Source organism: Metopolophium dirhodum, chromosome 1, assembly GCF_019925205.1.
Source record: "Metopolophium dirhodum isolate CAU chromosome 1, ASM1992520v1, whole genome shotgun sequence".
Lineage (NCBI taxonomy): Eukaryota > Metazoa > Arthropoda > Insecta > Hemiptera > Aphididae > Metopolophium > Metopolophium dirhodum.
The window spans coordinates 92325760-92341726 of record NC_083560.1 but is presented as its reverse complement, the minus strand read 5'-3'; the positions used below and the strand labels follow the sequence as shown (position 1 = coordinate 92341726).

Below are 15967 nucleotides of genomic sequence, written 5' to 3'. Positions count from 1 at the left end.
CAATTTAAACATGCATGTCTTGGCTTATACTCAACTATGTGCTTCATATGAGTTTTTTCTTACTTTGTCAGTCACCGAAGTCAACTGCGAAAGGACATTCAGCAAACTTAAGCTTGTTAAAACAAGACTCAGAGCCAATATAAGTCAAGATAATTTAGAAGCACTCTTAATTATGAGTGTTGAAAAACAATTACTCAATGAAATTGAAATTTCAAATATCATTGAATATTTAAAAGCTAGTTTTACAGTAATGACTAAAATGTTTTCAATATAAAATTGTCATTTCAGTTTTGTTTTATATAATTTAAGTATTTTCTTAACTATAATAAATAATAATGCATTAATTTGTATGGATTATGATTCTTCTTCTTCATTCTCTGGCATGACTACTCTCTAAGAAATTTTGCTGACATTACTAAACTTTGCCACCTATCTCTATCTATGAATTATATTATATGAAAAAAATTCTTTTGAGTCTAATTGTTGATTATCATGTTTTTTAATGTTGAAACTAGACCCATAGTATCAGTATGTAACATAACACACACCAGAGTACGTATTTGACCTAATTAAATTAAATTGTACATGCTATTTATAGGTACCTTATAACAATTAATTATATTTATTTAAGATTTTTTTTTTGGGGGGGGGGGGTGGGGGGTGTTTATTTTTTGGGGGGCTAATCACCCTTCAGGCCACCTCTATTTGGGCCGGTGACCGTGATTTCTCACTGGGCCGAACACCCCTCAGTACGCCTCTGTTCTATATACACTATAAAATTAATAATTAACAATACACTGTTGACTGTTGAAACGTAGAAAAACTACTGAAGGGCTTTAATAAATAATATTTTATTTTGTGTGAAAAATATGAGCAGTGCGTCTCTTGCGGCTGCGTTTAAATCCGAAGAAATCCGTGATCGGCCGCGCGTCCAAAATCTCGGACGCACTGCAGCAGCCGCATTGGCCGTGCGTCTACAGACGCGTCCTAAGGAATCGCACCTTTAGGCTGCGTGTACATTGGGGAGCGGCGAGCGTCGAGCGTCGAGCGGCAGCGTCAGCGGTGACGACGCTCGGCGAGCGGTGAGCGGCTATGTGTATACATTGAGGAGCGTTATTTTTCAGCGGCATGCTGTTTTTCATTCAACAACAAATATACATTTGCCCAATTTTTACAGTTGTAGTTCATCTGTTCTGTGAAAATGTCGTTCATCACAGTGGAACGTCTCTCTTTAATCTTAGACAATCCGTTTTTACGAAGTAAAATGTTAAAAAAGAAAAGAGTTGGCGTTCACCCGATTAACCGCACCCGGAAAATGTATGGAGAGTTCCATCATTTGTATGCTGATTTAAGAAAATCACCAACTAAATTTTTCGAATATCTCCGAATGTCGATTGGGACTTACGACTTTATTTTAAAGAGAATCGGTAAACGAATTCAAAAGAAAACGACTAATTTTAAGAAGCCGATTTCAAATGCTGAAAGGTTGTATGTAACTTTAAGGTAAGTAACATTATAATCAATTTCGTTATTTATTATTATTTTTTTAAAGATATTAATAGTTTAAACAAACAATTAAACTGTACTTTTTTAATAACAAGATAAATACATTTTAAATACATAATTTATAAAAAAATACTCACCTATTACTGAGGTGATTAAAAAAATATTAAATAAACAGAATGTTCTCCTTTTATATGTTAAAATTAATAATACATAATATACAATATATTCATACAAGTTTAAAATAGTAAATACTGTATTGCCTATGAGTATATCTATGATAAAATATTTGTATAAGTTTTTTTCAAAATGGTTCCGGTAGAATATGATTATAAGGATCTTGACTATTTACCGGCAACATTAACTCAGTAGTCTGATTATTTACCGGCAACATTAACTCAGAATTCTGATTATTTCTCAAACTTGAAGTAATCGGTACATTTTGATCAATGGAGTTGGACCTAGTTGTAGTAGTGTTGTTAGGTAAAACCCACTGAGATGATTCGTTAGTTGTAAACGGAAAGGCTGCGGTTGATGAAGGGAGTAGATAAGGCTGGTAATTATTTTGATGAACATTTTTTTTCATTCTATAGGCATTCAACACTACATTCTGAATTTGAGTCCTTACCTCCAGTTTTTCTAGTGGATCAAATTCTTTAATGTATGGTAGGAAACTTAATAGGAACTGTGCATCTGGATCATCATTTGTTTTAGTTTCTCGTTCCTGTGCTCTTTGAAGTATAGCTATTTTTTGTTTTTCCAGTTCCAAAAATGTGTGAGTGTCGTCTTCATCGGCGCGCCTTTTCTTTTTTTTGGATTTTGGCATAGAAAGTGAATGTTTTGTTGATTCAGCTGAGGGTGATAATACGTCAGTTATACTACTAGTACCCATTACATCAATATCGCTTTCGATGCAGTGACCATCATCGTTAGTTTCCTCAAATATAGGTGATTGGATATTTTGCTCTTCTGCAGTAACAAGATTTCCGGACAAACAACTGGGCATTAATGAATCTTTAACAAACATCATCTGATTGAAAAATTGCCATTTTGATTTGTAATCACTACCACCATCACCAGAACGACGAACTGGTTCTTTTTGCAACTCTTTTCTAAATTTGTCTTTTAAGTTTTTCCACTTAGCTTTTATTTCATTACCTATAATTATTCAAATTCTTTACAAACTGTTTGGTATTATGTAATCTATTATGTAACAATTTGTAACCACCAAAAAAAAATTTGTAACCGAACCAGTACCGCGGAAAACAGAGTTCAAAGTTCCGGGTGCCAGGGTAACGTTATAATTAAAATTTCGACTTGAAAACTGTTTGGCATTATGACATTATGTAATCAGTTATGTAAGATATTTTACTATTTTAGTTAATTAAACCAGGGTTTTCCGGGACACTTGTGTGGTTAAAAGTAGAAATTACTAAGTTACTCAGTATAATATATTAATATGTTTAAATTCAGGGGCGCCATTTGAGTTTTATAATAGGGGTGCCAAAATTTAAGCAAGCAACTTTTTTTTAGAATGATAAATACAGATATCGTTTGTATGTAAGTCGCTTGTATGGGGTTAAACTCTTGAAGGACATATTTTAATGAATTCAAATTATTCATTAATAATTTGTTTGCTTTTTGGTATAGATCTAAAAATATTTAGTACCTAGGTATAGCCGTATAGGTAACTTTTTTTTTCCAGTTTTCAACCGACGGCGCCACGGGAACTGCTTTCGCATTCTTCCGCGATCCGTATAGGTATCTACATTTAATTAATGCAATTTATTCCAAATAAAATTAATACATTATATTTATTTATTAACTTATTATAATGAATAATAATACAATATTCCATACAGTATACTTTAGTTTTTTAAATTAATTATGCTATTCTAGCTTATGGCTAAAATGGCGCCCCTGTGTTTAATGGTAGGTATATTAATTATATGACTATCATAATATGATATATAACTATAATATTATAGTAATACTTATATTTTATTTAATTATCACTAATACGCTTCCTAGGTCGTTATTTTAAATTCATATTATATTACCTAATACCTTATTATATTGTATTATTTTGTTATATTTACAAAATCACTAATAATAAATGAATGTTATATTTTAAAAAGGTATTTATCAACTGGAATTTCTTTTCGAAACTTATCGTTTTCAATGCGAATGGGTGCATGTACCATATCAAAGATTGTTCATGAAGTTTGTCTAGTCATATGGGAAGAATTTGTACATGACTTTATGCCAGTTCCTACAAAACAACATTGGGAAAAAGTTGCTAAGGACTATTATAATCGATGGGGTTTTCCGAACTGCATTGGGTCTTTAGATGGGAAACATTGCCAAATTAAGTGTCCAAAAAATTCAGGATCGAGCTACTTCAATTATCTCAAATACTTTTCATTGGTTCTACAAGGAGTTGCAGATGCAGACAAAAAGTTTTTGACAGTTGAGGTAGGAGCAAGAGGAAAGCAGAGCGATGGAGGAACATTTGCATCTTCGGCACTTTTTCATTTAATGGATAGTAATAGTTTAAATGTACCACCTGAAAAAAATTTACCAGGAACAAATATCAAGGTACCTCATGTTTTAATCGGAGATGAAGCCTACCCGTTAAAGCCATATTTAATGAGACCTTTTCCTTCCCGAACCTTAACACCGGCAAAAGAACGTTTTAATGATAATTTATCAAGAGCGCGTAAATGTATTGAATGTACATTTGGAATATTACGTGCCAAATGGAGATTGCTTGGAAAGGAGATCGAGGTCAGTTCAAAAAAAGCCGTAATTATAATTAAATGTATGTGTTTATTGCATAACATTGTCAGAGAAAAAGATGGCGATACTGATTTAGACTATTGTAATGTTATGTTGGACACACATAACAATTATTGGGAAAATGAAAATTTAAATCAACGAGCAAGAGGTACAAATGCTCTTCAAAGGGCAAAAGAAGTAAGAGATGCATTCGTGGATTATTTTTTAAATAACGCATCATGATCAGTACATACATTATACACAATGGACAACGTTTTATTAATACAAATTATAAAATCATTAAATTTAGTTTAAAATAAATAATAAATGCCTTAAATTTATGTTGGTACTTATTGTTATTTGTTAGTTCACAGAAAACTTGATGTACAACTGAATCTCGTAGGTATTAATTTTAATTTATTCCTAATATAATAATTTTAACACGAATATTAATGTGTTTATATTATTGGACGGATTCAAAAAATTGTACATGAGATAATATTATCAATGTTGGTTGCACCAACTATAATAATATCATTATATTATAATCACATATTTTCTTTATCGCAGAATAGACTAAATTTAATCTATTCTGTGGTTTTATTTATAAAATTTAAAACTTATACATATTTATATTTGAAATGTCACCACCACATGACGTAGTGTGTGCATGATGTAGATAATAATAATAATTTTAAGTTATAGTAACTAAAATAGACTATTATAGCGTAAAAACAATTAGTTTCCTACTGCTATACGAAAATACTTAATACTGCATAATGCATGTTATATTTAATAAGTTCGTTATATATTAATACATGTTTACTGAATGTCGAAAAACATAAGTCAGGTAAGTATATTGCAAATATAAATCAGTTTATTTATTTTTTTATTCATTTTAAATAATATGTTTTGTAAATAATGTTTTGATCACCTACACATTGTGTACGTTATTGTTGACACTTGATAAAATACCTGTTTTAGTTAATAATACCTGGTTTTCCTAGTGATTTTCCTATTTCTTCCCACATTTTCTTGTTCCGTTCTACATTTTTATATTGAGGATGTGTATCATCCCACAGGCAAGGTCTTGTTTGGACCTCAGAAATAATAATTTCTCTCATACTTTCTACAGAACGTGTGTCTTCCATAGTTCAAAAGCAACTAGCACGAAAATATAGTGAATAGTGATATCATAATTTCATAAGCGTTGAGCGTCGAAATTCAAACATGTTCGATCTGCGACGCGCCGCTGGACTGTCGCTCGCCGCTGCCGCTCGCCGCTCGCGGTCAATGTACACACTTCAATATAATTTACATAGGCTTAAAATTTTATTGCGACGCGCCGCTCGACGCTCGACGCTCGCCGCTCGCCAATGTACACGCGGCCTTAGAGTGGCACTAGTATACGAACAATATTGACAACTGAATGAGATCATCTGTATTGGGTGGTACAATAGCAATATGAGTTCCATCAATGACACCAATTACTCCTGGTATTCCAAATTTTTCATAGGAACTTAGCAACAAAATAAATGTACCTACTCAAGTTAAATGTTATGCAGTAGATATTTTAATGAAATATATTACCCTAAACGAACTTCTTTAAGTTCACTAACAGTACTTGGAAAATGTATATATGTGTTGAGTATTTCTGGAACATTCAAAGCATTGGCTACTTCAGTAATGCATCTACTTACAGAAGCTTGACTCACAGAAGCACCTCTATGTTCCCCAATATCTTGCTGGTAGCTTCCACTTGCAAAAAATCTTAGTGCTGTTAATAACTAACGATACAATAATAATATTGGTATAAAAACAGAAAACACCGTGAAAAATAATAGTGCCTAAAATTGTGTGCAGTAGCAAAATCTAAGTAAAATAATTGTTATTATTTAATAATACCATAAGTTTACTGACTCAAGCTATTTAGTCTTTAGTTTGAAATTTCTAGTAATCTATCAAGGACTATTATAATAATTAATAAAAACATGATTCATTTTCTATATTTTGTTTTGTTATTAAATGTATTTGTTGATACCTATAGCACAATAAAAGTTAATAAATATAATTTTTGAATATTAGGTACCTACTTAGTGATGTGGTAATTATTGTAGTAAATATACCTTATACTATACAATACTACCTAATAGTAGGTAAGTTATATTAATGTATGAAAATCAATTTATATTGATTAATGGTTAAACATTAGGTATAATAAACTTATAACAATAACTAAATATTAATAAATAACAAAAACAATTATGGAACAAAGTCACATTGTGTGCACTACCTACTATAGATTCATTAGGTAGGTACCTTAATATAGCGATAAGATCCTCTAAAAGTAAGCATATGATTCATTGTTTATACTATTTTACCTAATATTTTATAATAAATAGATCAGCTTTGAGCTTTATCTGTTATACTTTCAACTTTGTAATGTTTAATCCAGCCCGGATTAAGGGGAGCCAGAGTGGGTCATGACCCCGGGCCCACAACAGATATCAAACATTAGTGGGCCCCTTAGGGATACGATTTTTTTTTATTAAATCAGAAATAATAGAATAAAATACATTTAGGTTTCCCGTAGGCTATATTGCTATAATATATCGATAATTGATATGTTATTATTATAATGCTGACAATATTGTCTATTTTTAGCAGGATGATAATTGTAAGGAAATGGGATTTATAGGCCAACCCAAGTACAGTGAATACCGTTGATTACGAATTTACGACGATTAAAAGTGAAACATTATGACTAGGTAGGTTAGATTAAATAAAACTGTTTTTTATGTTAACTTTTGAATATTACCTAGAATAATAAACACATTCATACAATAATATTTATTATTTTTTATGTTCATTGTTTAAGCACTATCATTTAATAAAAAAGTATTTAAATAATTAAATATAATATACCTATATAGTAAAAAAAATGTCATCTCTTAAATATATTGGTTCAGCAATTTTTTGATTGTGTTAATGGGCCCCTAAAATTATTTGGCCCCGGGCCCTAAATTATCTTAATCCGGGTTTATGATTAATGAACGAGATTAAGAATTATATAAGGGTGAGGTGCTATCATGGTGCTATTTATGTTGGCAGAAAATACTGTTTTTTGGAAAAAGCATGGAAGAAGTTGTTTATAGAGTGGTGATGGTGAACAGTGATACAAGGGAACCGGGAAGGAATTAAGTATTAGTTAAACAGAATCTGTTTATATCTGTTTATATCTGATATAAATATGAATTAATTTGGAGAATGTAGTCGACAAATTATCAGGATTAGGCGTGTGATGAAGATGTGGGGAGATTTAGTTTGTCAGTGTGTGTGAATAGGTTCAAGTTTCTACTTAGAATCTATGGATTCTTTGGTTCGGGAAGGGGGGGGGGTCTGGAGGGTACAGTCAATTGGTCGTAATAAAATCGGTTGTCTGAAATTGGACATTTGGTAAATTGGTCGTTTGGAAAATTAGTAGTTTCCAAAACAATATGTGCATATAATATAATTTTGTAAAAATAGTAATTTGTCTTGAATCTGTCTAATCATACGAGTTATTCAAATCTGTACAAGAGATAATAATTTAAAATTAATTATAGCATATTATAATAAATTTATTATTTTTATCAACTACTTTTGACATAACATTGTAATAATTACAATTTTTTTTTTCAATTATTAAAAAAAAAAAAGGGCAAGTGGGCAGCGATATGCAGTATTGTAGGTAGTGTATGAAGGGTTACATTTTAATTCAATGATATAAACGAAAACGAATCTGGGAGAAGACGGTCTGTAAACTTATGATTTAAAAATCATGTGTATAAATAATAATTGTAAAATCAATACATTCATCGCATCGCTCAGAATCTAAAAATTAATCGATTATTATATTATAAAAAAATTATTTATGTTATACGTAAGTAGACATATAATACAAAATATTTAGAATTATATTAGGTTTTATTATACTAGAAAAATTAAATTATTGTTTTCACAAATTGTATAGGTACCTAAATTACCTCTGAAAAAAATCGTCAAAATTACGATATTAATTTGCAAATTCTAAAAATTTAATTGCAATTGTTTGCAATTGATTTGTTTTATTATTGACGTTGGTTTGAAACAGATTGAATTAAGTGAGGAGGAGGGTCCACCTTATATCATTAAGATTATTAAGTTGATCGTTAAGTTCAGTAAGAAAGATAAATTTCCCAATTTGTACTTGATTAGCAAATTCTGAAAATTAATTTGCAATTATTTGCAATTAAATTGCTAAATAATTGCACTATATTGGAATATATTTATGAAGGTGGAGGGCTAACTTCATGACAATGTAAATTAATTATTATTTTTGTATTTTTGTATTTACTATACAATGAGAACTAGACTACACAGTCGATCACCAAAATTGTTGTAATGGCATGCACACAGTAACTGAAGTACACTAAAACTGAGATACACTCAAACCGAGATAGGTACACCTATATAGCGTATATTGTAAAGGATTTGTTACAAAAACTGTATACGGGCGAAACCGGGATATCCAGCTAATAATACAATAGTATGGACGGTTTTTAAGAGAAAGGGCTTAAGTCAATTTTATTATGATATTGTTTATTATACACGTATTGTTTGCCAAGAAATGTGGTTTTTAAAATTACGACATAAATACTTTTATTTTTGTATGGACGAAGGGGAGATAAGTATCGAATATTTTGTGTGACAAAGGCCAAAATAATACCGTTAAGATTAAAAGATTTTATAATGGGTTCATGTGGCTGGTCATTTTGTATGGCTTGGAATGTCGGACAGTGACACAATTTTAGGGATCAATTATATAATAATAAATTAGATAAAATATGGCATATCAATTTTGTACAAATATATTTATTAAAAATACAAATCATATGCATGAAGAACGTCGGGCGTAAGTTATTTTATGTTTCTTTTTACAAATTAAGTTGTGTGATTCGGTAAGATTTAGTATTCTCCCCGATTTGTCATAATACCCTATCTCTATTTCAAAAATTAGTTTCTTGTTGGAAACGTCCTCTAACTGTAAATAAAATATTCGATTTAAATGTTTATCATAACAGCGCATATCTAATAATGGAAACTCAATTCCTAATCTCTTCAACATTTCTTTGTCGGAACTACCTCCAAACACCACAATCACATTAATCTTATTGTCACGCAGTATATAGTTTCGTATATAGGTTGCATTTAAACTATTTACAGGTGCTCTATGACTTTGATTCAGTTGATCTAAACAGATGTCCCTGAGTTCTGTCTTTGCTTTGAAAATCCGTGCTAATGCTTTCTGTACCACTAGTACCTCTCGATCTTTCATTGGTCTCACTTCTCCATTTTCTGGCAGATATAATGGTCGTCCTTCGAGCTTCCTTATCTTAAACCGGTCCAAAGTGTTTGATATCGCGCCTGATATAAGGACCTTACTCGTTCTATGTATATTAGTGAACTCGAAGTCCATTATTACGAACTTGTGGGTGTTTTCTTTATATACAAATATAATAATTTAATTACGTTAGCTTCTAATCTTTTATATTCCAGCAAATCGCCTGGCTCAGGTATAAATTCTATGAAATCTATCAATGTGTCACAACAACACTCATCTAACCATCCCCTATTCTCTGTCATATCATAAAAATTGTGCTATATTCTTAGTATATCCCTTTAATTTGGATCTCGAGAATGGTTCAGTTAAATTATGATTTGCTGTGCTTATATGTTTTATTAAACATTTGGGTATTTCATCTGGGCGTATAATATGCTATATTGGTGGGTTTCACTTCCGATAGCCCGTTCTAATTCCAACAGGAAATTCTTCTGCTTTTCCCTAAAATTAAAATATTTTTTTCTTATCACCTACGTTATTCACTCAATAATTTTTTATTAACTTAGTTATCTTAATTATTTTATTATTTCCTTATTTGGGACTTTCATGATATTTTTTCACATCATTTCTATGTACCGTGACCTTCTTTCTTCCCCTTTGAATAACAATATTCTCAGTATCTAACACCTCTAATATTTCGTATGGTCCCTTCCATAATGGTGTTAACTTATTCCTTTGGGTATTATCTCGTAACAGTATAGAATCTTTTACATGTAACTCTTCAGTATGGGCGTTATTATCATAATTCGCTTTTGATTTAATCTTTTTCTTTATTAACCTTTCCCTAGCTATTTTATGACACCTGCATATTTTGTTTCAAATCATACAGATAATCATCGTAGTTGTATCTAGGCTCGGGGTTACTTTTCAGATTTACTGGAATGTTTAGTTCCTTCCCATACAATAATGTATATGGTTGATAATTTGTGACTGAATGTTCAGTCGAATTATAAACGAATAAGGCATAAGGTAATAGTTGATCCCAAGTATTTAAATCCTTGTCTACATAATGCCTCAGATACTCAGCTAATGTGCTATGTTATCTTTCCAACCCCCCCCCCCCCCCCCCCCCCCCAATTAGTTTGCGGGTGATAAGGGCGGGTGTTTATCTTGTTAATCTTTAAAAGTTTGCATACTTCTGCGAATGTTTTACTTAGAAAATCTGTCCCTTGGTCAGTTAATATGGTCTCTGGTATTCCATGAATACAAACGAAATGTACTACAAAAGCTTCAGCTACAGTATTGGCTGTGTGATTTGGTAATGGTACTCCCAATGAATATTTAGTTAAATCATCTTGCATCGTTAAAATATAAGTATTTCCAGATGCGGTAGTGACTAATGGTTCTACTATATCCAAAAATATCTTTTCAAATGGTTTTGAACTTGTGGTGGTTATTACCATGGGTTGCTTAATTTTCCTATTTGTAACCTTATTCTTTTGGCAGGACTCACAATTCGTAATATAGTTTTTTACATCTAACTTCAATCCTGGCCAATTAAACTGACGTTTAATCTTCCTAACGGTTTTGTTTATTCCTGCATGTCCTCCAAGTACTGAGTTGTGAAACTGTTTAAATATAATTAATTTCTCTTCCTTTGTATATTCCATTTTTGAACAAACTGAAATTTTTATTCCTGTGTTTCGGAATATGTATCTAATCATAGCTCTAACCTTGTCCCATTCTAATCCATCCTTTCGACCTAACTGATTCATTATGAGTTTCTTTAAAGAATGTTTTTCACTAAAATGTTTTAAATTCAATAGAGCTGTATATAGATTTTCCTACGTAGTGTTCTGCTTAAACTTACTTTTGGTTATTAAGAATATTATATACCTATCTTCATGTTTAACCTCTGTTACTTCTCCTACTTGTTTGTTGGATTTCAAGATAACGGTATCCCCAAATTTCTGTTTTATTTCGTAGTTGGTTCCTGACCTGAAGTTACAATACTTTTCTATTTCAGTAACTATATGATACTCAGGAGGTGACTCCAACAATTCTCCGTGTACCTCCTAACGTTACCATTGGTTATCAATGTGCCTTCGAATTTTACAAGGAAATTGTTATAGCTTTCTTCCTTTATATCCTGTATAGTGTACATTCGTGTCAAAGCATCTACATTGGCATTCTGAATTCCAGGTTTGTATTTAATGACGTATTTGTATTGTTCTAATTGTATTCGCCATCTAGCTAACTTTGATAAGGGGTCCTTCAAATTAAATAACCACGCTAACGGTCTGTGGTCGCTCAAGATAGTAAATTTCCTTCCATAAAGATAAGGTCGAAATTGCTTAATTCCATAGACTGTGGAATAGTTGAATTCGCTTGGGCTTAAGGTCCTTGAAGCATATGCAATGGGCAAATCCTTTCCTATTTCTCCCTGTGATAATATGGCTCCTAATGCCTTTCCGCTAGCATCTGTTGTTAAGATAAACTCTTTTGTAAAATCTGGGTATTGTAATACGGGTTCAGTGCATAATGCATGTTTCAACTTCCCGAAAGCTCTATCACATTCTTCACTCCAATTTAACTTTACATCCTTCTTTAACAAATTAGTAATAGGCCTAGCTATCGAACTATAATTTTCAATAAAGTTCCTATAATAAGTTAGGTTAGGTTAGGTTATTATAATATAATATAATCTAATATAAACAAATTAAAATATATACTGGTCCCAAATATACCAATGGAGATTTTAAATACTAATTATTATTTTATTGTAATCAAATATATATATGTATACTAACATGAATTAAATTATTATATTGAAATTGTATTAAAACTATTATATTATCATTTTTAATCAAATTACTAATAACTATTTTTATTGTATTTACATTATATATCGTGTGAAACAACTAACAAAATATAATTATGTCAATTTAGTCAATTATTGTAATACTCTAGTCGAGTAATCAAAAAAAAAAAAAAAAAAAATGCAACTAATAATTCTGTACCTGAGAGGCTAAAGGGTCCAAGTCCACTTTTATCAAAATTGAGGTTATGGTTTTTTCTTATGTGAAATTTTGACGCGCGTCATTTTAGCTATCTTCATTTTAGTCCAATAACGAATATTTACCGAGATATTGGGAAATAACAAAAAGAACTAAGTCCAAATATTTATTTTGATTTATGAATTATGATCCAAGTCCATGATTAGGACTTGGATCATTTTGCAAAATTCTTGTAAGGACTTGGACCCAATTGATAGCATTCTATTTTTGGACTTGGCTCTTCTTTCTAGGATTTGCTGTGACTTAGATCTAATTGATAACGTTATTATTATCATCATCATTTATTTTATTTTATTGTTTTATGAAGAGAACCAAAGTTGTTAGTTGTTACTTGTTAGTAAATTAGCATATTAATTTGAATGTTATAAAATATAATGACGTGATACACAAGGTGTAGAATATAATATTATAAAAATTATATAAAATATATACTAAATAATATGAACAGAGGGAGAAAACTACAAGCCTTGCAAATGGCAATTCAACACTTGCAAATTCTAACAAAGGTTAGTCCAAATAATATTATAATTATTAATTATTATAATTACATAGTATTATGGATTTAAAATTATATTAAAATATGTAATATAATAGGTATCATAGATATTATGATATAAGTTATATTATATTTTAGTTTATATTGTATTCTAATATTGTATGTAGTTAGGTACCTAGTTAATAATAACCTAACCTGGATTATAATATCAAACCAAGATGGTTATGCATTTTTATTTATTATGTTTTGATTAATAAAGATTTGTTTTTAAAATATGTTTTGTTCTTATTTTGAATTTTATCAACACTGTTTAATTAAACAGAAATTTTGTTTATTGGTCTAATAAGACCTTTTATAGGGATAAAATATTTTTATATTTAACTGGAATACAATGTAACTTTACTAATACCTTAATAAAATTCATAAAAATTGTAAATTATTCAATATTGTATTATAATATTTTTATCTATATTAAAATTTAGTATTTACTACACTCAATGATATAATATTTTCAAAATAATCAAAATTAACATGGAGATTAATAGAGTCCAAGTCCACTGTGTGATTGAGCAAAATGATCTAAGTCCAAAACATTTCATTTAAATCGTAAAATAAACAATTATAGGTAAGTTATAATTAAAAGAAAAAATATTCATCTTATTGAGAATATTACAGCTTATTATTTAAAACAAACCTTGTTGGTATAATCATTAAATTGAATTTACACCAGCCATTTAAGTAAAATAAAAATAGTTGAAAAACGGTTTTTTGGCTCTCCTGAAAATGTACAATAATGGACTTAGACCCTTTAGCCTCTCAGGTACAGAATTATTATCATGTAAATTGTCATAATAAGACAATAATTAACCATTTTATCTTTGTACTACTGAATTATGTATGATGTAAAAACATTGTAAACCTTATCTATGTAAAATGTATTATCTGTGTAAAATTTTAAAGCTTTTTGTAGTTCTACAAATTGTAGCCCTACAAAAACCTTTGAAAGGGTGGTGAGGTGTAGCGAGCTGTGACTGTTTAACCATTTATCTAAAAATAACACCTATATAGGCAGTAGATCAAAGTGTAGATCATAGTAATCGTATATAGTACGCGCTGCGTAATATTTACATTAATAGTAATAATAATAGCAGATGCGCTGCGTGTGTAGTAGTACAAACGAATATCGAGCGCGCGACCATGAACGGCGTGCGTCAATCAATATATGACTACTTATATAAATAACTCGCATAAAATGTCCATATAAATCGTGAGTGATATGGAATAAAGCACCGCACGTGTACAATAACAACATAATATATATGTGTTCAACTTCCTGCCGGGTGCAAGCGCGTGACGATGCCGCGAGATGACCATATACGGTTATCCAGAATAAGTAGGGACAGGGACAGACCCATCGAGGAGAGCTGATGGACAAGCGTTCATCAGACGAGCAACCGACGAGCTTAGGAACAGTCATCAGTAACTATTTTCACATCTCGATCTCGCTAGCTTCATTCGTATATTTGGACTTAGAGTAATTTTTATATAATCAATCACAGTTGAATAAGTTAAATAAATCAAACATATTATACTAAAAACTCAAGATCTACATTTTTTCCATCATCCTTCAATTCTATTGACTGGGGCACGTTACAGTAGCGTGATGTTATAATATAGCCTATGACTTTCCTCAATGAATGGACTATCCAACAAAAAAATAATTTTTCAATTCGAACCAGTATAGCCCCTACAGCCCCTTTAAGCCCATTTCGGCCCCTTACAGCCCTTTTTAGTAATAAAAAGTAGCCTATGTTTTTTCTCAGTGTCTAAACTATCTATGTACCAAATTTCATTTAAATCGGTTCTGTAGTTTCGGAGCCTATTCAATACTTTATAATATTAGTATAGATATATTTTGTTAATCGTTATATTTGTTTTGCGGTATTTAATTACTTTTGATTATCGATTTCTGTCATAATTATGTTTACAAATTTCAATCGTTTTTCGTCAAATATAACGTAAATATAAATAATAATCATAACGTTATTATAACGTTTGCAAGCCCTGTCGAGAACTAGTATTTGCTGAGGTATGTTATTTTTGATTATTACGAAGTTACGGTATGAATGGTAATAACGAAGATACTGGTAGTAAACCAATACCGGTATCAAAAATTTGAATACCACCAGCCCTAATTTAACCTTATGTTGTACTAATGCCTAATATCATAAAATATACTTAATAATATACACTGATACGCTAATATAGACTTAGAGATTTTAGTTTTTGAATGATTTTATTAGATTCTGAGCGGAAGCGACGAATGTATAGATTTTACAATGATCTGTGTTTTTTATTCATTTTTTTTTTTTTTTTGTCTGTTAGGACCATCTTTTAGGACAGTAAAAGAGCTTACATTTTCTACAACCGTATCTTTTCTGATAGTTTAGTGAATCTAATTGGTACTTTGGTTGGTCAAAACTTCAAAAGTAAAAATTTTCCAGTAGTTTTCAAAAATGTTTGCGGCTATTTTTACGCAAAATTGATTTTTGACAAAATAGATTTTGGTTTTTGGTGTAACTCAAAACAAACGACCGTAGATACATGACATTTTGAATGAATGTTTGTATAAGCATTTCCTATACACCATAACATTATCAAAATATTTTAACATGATTCAAACTATTTACTATTTTGAGCTGTTTAATGAAATTTTCAGTTTCCAATTTTTTAGTTTTTTATTCTATAAAT

The 15967-nt window shown here is 30.5% G+C and overlaps 3 protein-coding genes across 3 annotated transcripts; 1 reads left to right on the top strand and 2 right to left on the bottom strand.

Moving 5' to 3' along the window:
• Positions 1 to 1693: 1693 nt before the first annotated feature.
• Positions 1694 to 2665, bottom strand: LOC132945622 (uncharacterized; the record flags this gene model as incomplete). Its single annotated transcript, XM_061015396.1, has 1 exon — positions 1694 to 2665. A coding segment is annotated over one exon (858 nt), but the record flags the coding sequence as incomplete, so codon positions are not given.
• A 1025-nt stretch (positions 2666 to 3690) lies between these two features.
• On the top strand, positions 3691 to 4524 carry LOC132945613 (uncharacterized). Its single transcript, XM_061015388.1, has one exon. It carries the CDS (start codon positions 3691 to 3693, stop codon positions 4522 to 4524), a length of 834 nt encoding a protein of 277 aa, XP_060871371.1.
• Positions 4525 to 9190: 4666 nt separating this feature from the next.
• LOC132945602 (uncharacterized) lies at positions 9191 to 11418 on the bottom strand. Its single transcript, XM_061015377.1, has 2 exons — positions 10857 to 11418; positions 9191 to 9801 (listed from the first exon to the last, which is right to left on the bottom strand). The coding sequence occupies exons 1-2, from the start codon at positions 11416 to 11418 to the stop codon at positions 9191 to 9193; spliced, it is 1173 nt and encodes a 390-aa protein (XP_060871360.1).
• Positions 11419 to 15967: the final 4549 nt, after the last annotated feature.

Excerpts from the sequence above, each read along its gene's own strand:
- LOC132945602 (XM_061015377.1), bottom strand. The coding sequence starts at position 11,418 with ATGAATCAGTTAGGTCGAAAGGATGGATTAGAATGGGACAAGGTTAGA. Across the intron at positions 9,802-10,856 it reads CCAAGGGACAGATTTTCTAA|AAAACACCCACAAGTTCGTA; the intron begins GTAAAACATTCG and ends TTGTATATAAAG.
- LOC132945613 (XM_061015388.1), top strand. The coding sequence starts at position 3,691 with ATGGGTGCATGTACCATATCAAAGATTGTTCATGAAGTTTGTCTAGTC.